Here is a 2,037-nt window from a genome sequence, read left to right on the forward strand (position 1 = left end):
ATAGAACACATTCATATAAGATGGTGATATGTATAAATGTAGTTGACAAATAAAATAGATGCATGGATATTATAAAAATTTTAAATGGTATTTTATATAATTTTTCGAGGTAATACGTATTTGGAGACACGAAACATATTTGTAACTTAAAACATCAAACAATATATAACTTATCAACTAATTTTAAATAGAAAAAGTCCATATCACATTTCTTAAATAATAAAGATCATATAAAATTTGATGTAACCATTACATAATATGACAAAGATAATTTACATGAGTAGTGGCCCCTCTTCCCAAGTTAGCCTATTGTTTGTGTCATTTCAACTTATTTAATTAATGTTGTCGCCGCAGACCCCGAAACAATAGGTACTACTTTATTTTATCTGCCAATGATCAAATTGGCTTCTCTAAGACTATTAATGGCAAGATCCGCTAGAAGTTAAACAGATTTGGAAAGAATCTACCACTGTAGATAAGTCCCACTCCATAGCAATATCACAAACTTTTTTGTGAAAACATTTTCTACGATACACCTGCACAAAAATTGAATGATTGGTCTTGTAGAAATACAGTCGACAAAACAGGAACATGTTGAAGAAGTCGCTAATTTATGTGTCTTCCAACTAGTCGATGTTGCATTTGATGACAGTTTATCATCCCCGAGTTATTCCCACATAAGAGCAAAATCTTCTTCTGAAGAACTTCCATGTCTACTGTACTTTTGACCATCTGCAAAAAATCAAGACACTAAAACAATTCATTACAATCTTCATCAAAACTACTCAAAACGCACATAAATTCAACGAAATCTAATGAAACAAACCTTGAGACGAAGAATACAACAGATTGTGTCAAGAGAAACTAATGTAGAAGCATCCATAACTTCCAGTCCCTCTTTTTCTATTAAGACTAACAAAAAGGATTCTAGCAGAGCAGCTCTGCATGTGTAGACTGTGACTAACACTTCAGAATGTGTCAAAGCCGCAGAATTGACTGTAACATTGGGAGGAAAGCACTTGAAGCCGTCATGCGAATGTAAATGCTCTCTATTTGCTTTTGATTTTGAGCTCTCAGAAATTCGTCTAATGATTAATAACTTATCACGTTGTCTGCATAGCTTTGCAATTTCACTGCGCAGTTCAAGAATGTATTTCAGAGCTCTACAAACGGTTTTCGGTATGCTCAGCTTCCTCTGCAAAACAGGAATCCATGAAAGGCAATCAGTACAATACATGAACTACATTCAGGTACCCATATCTGATAACTTCGAAAATTTAAGATTTTCGCGAGAGATTAGAATAACAAATACCTTCCCATTTGGGTTGGGCAGCAAAGCTTGGAGCTGAGCATAGAGAGCATTTTGCTTCCTTTGTCTATTTCGTTCATGGGCGTTGTGAGATAACTTCTTGTTGCATGGATCCACGTGACAACTGAGCACAATTCCTTCCCCATTAGGGACCTTCTCTGAGTCCACGGGTGTGGCCACAGAGGGCTCATCATGGACCTGACTATAATCATCATTCAGTATTCCAAATCCTTTAAAGAAATCCATATCCAACAGATTATGGAATCCCTCTTGTTCATCAATCTGGCCACTTGGATGACCTAATATTGGCTTGTGTTCCTCCAGAGGCAAAAATGAAGGATCAAAATTGTAGATATCTGCAACACTAGCAGGAGCATTCTCAGGCCAAGAAGAGCGAATTGAAGGGAATGAGTACATGGTTAGTCTTGACAAAGAAGCTAAAAGGGGAATTATGAGGATGATGTTATAGAAGAAACTTATGATCGAAAGTCACCGTAGAAGAATATCCCCACGAGAAGTCTTATATAGAAGAGGAATTATGTCCTCTGATGCAGGGTCAACTTCTATAAAGAAATTGATGGGGACCAATATTCTCCTCTTGAACCCCGTTCACACTGGTGTTTCTACATCGTGGCATCCCAGTCAGCATGTACAGTGTAGTTTCTGAATTCTTAAACTATCCATAGCAATGTTGTAATGGTCATAACGTGATTTGGAGGATGAAGACA

At 36.7% G+C, this 2,037-nt stretch overlaps 1 protein-coding gene across 1 annotated transcript; it reads right to left on the minus strand.

Annotated features, from left to right (window-relative positions):
* Positions 1–606: 606 nt before the first annotated feature.
* On the minus strand, positions 607–1,726 carry LOC131859131 (protein IRON-RELATED TRANSCRIPTION FACTOR 2-like). The gene is made up of 3 exons (XM_059212680.1): positions 1,313–1,726; positions 827–1,195; positions 607–732 (listed from the first exon to the last, which is right to left on the minus strand). The coding sequence occupies exons 1-3, from the start codon at positions 1,724–1,726 to the stop codon at positions 607–609; spliced, it is 909 nt and encodes a 302-aa protein (XP_059068663.1).
* Between the last annotated feature and the right edge of the window lie 311 nt (positions 1,727–2,037).

This window comes from Cryptomeria japonica, chromosome 10 (assembly GCF_030272615.1).
Source record: "Cryptomeria japonica chromosome 10, Sugi_1.0, whole genome shotgun sequence".
Classification (NCBI taxonomy): Eukaryota; Viridiplantae; Streptophyta; class Pinopsida; order Cupressales; family Cupressaceae; genus Cryptomeria; species Cryptomeria japonica.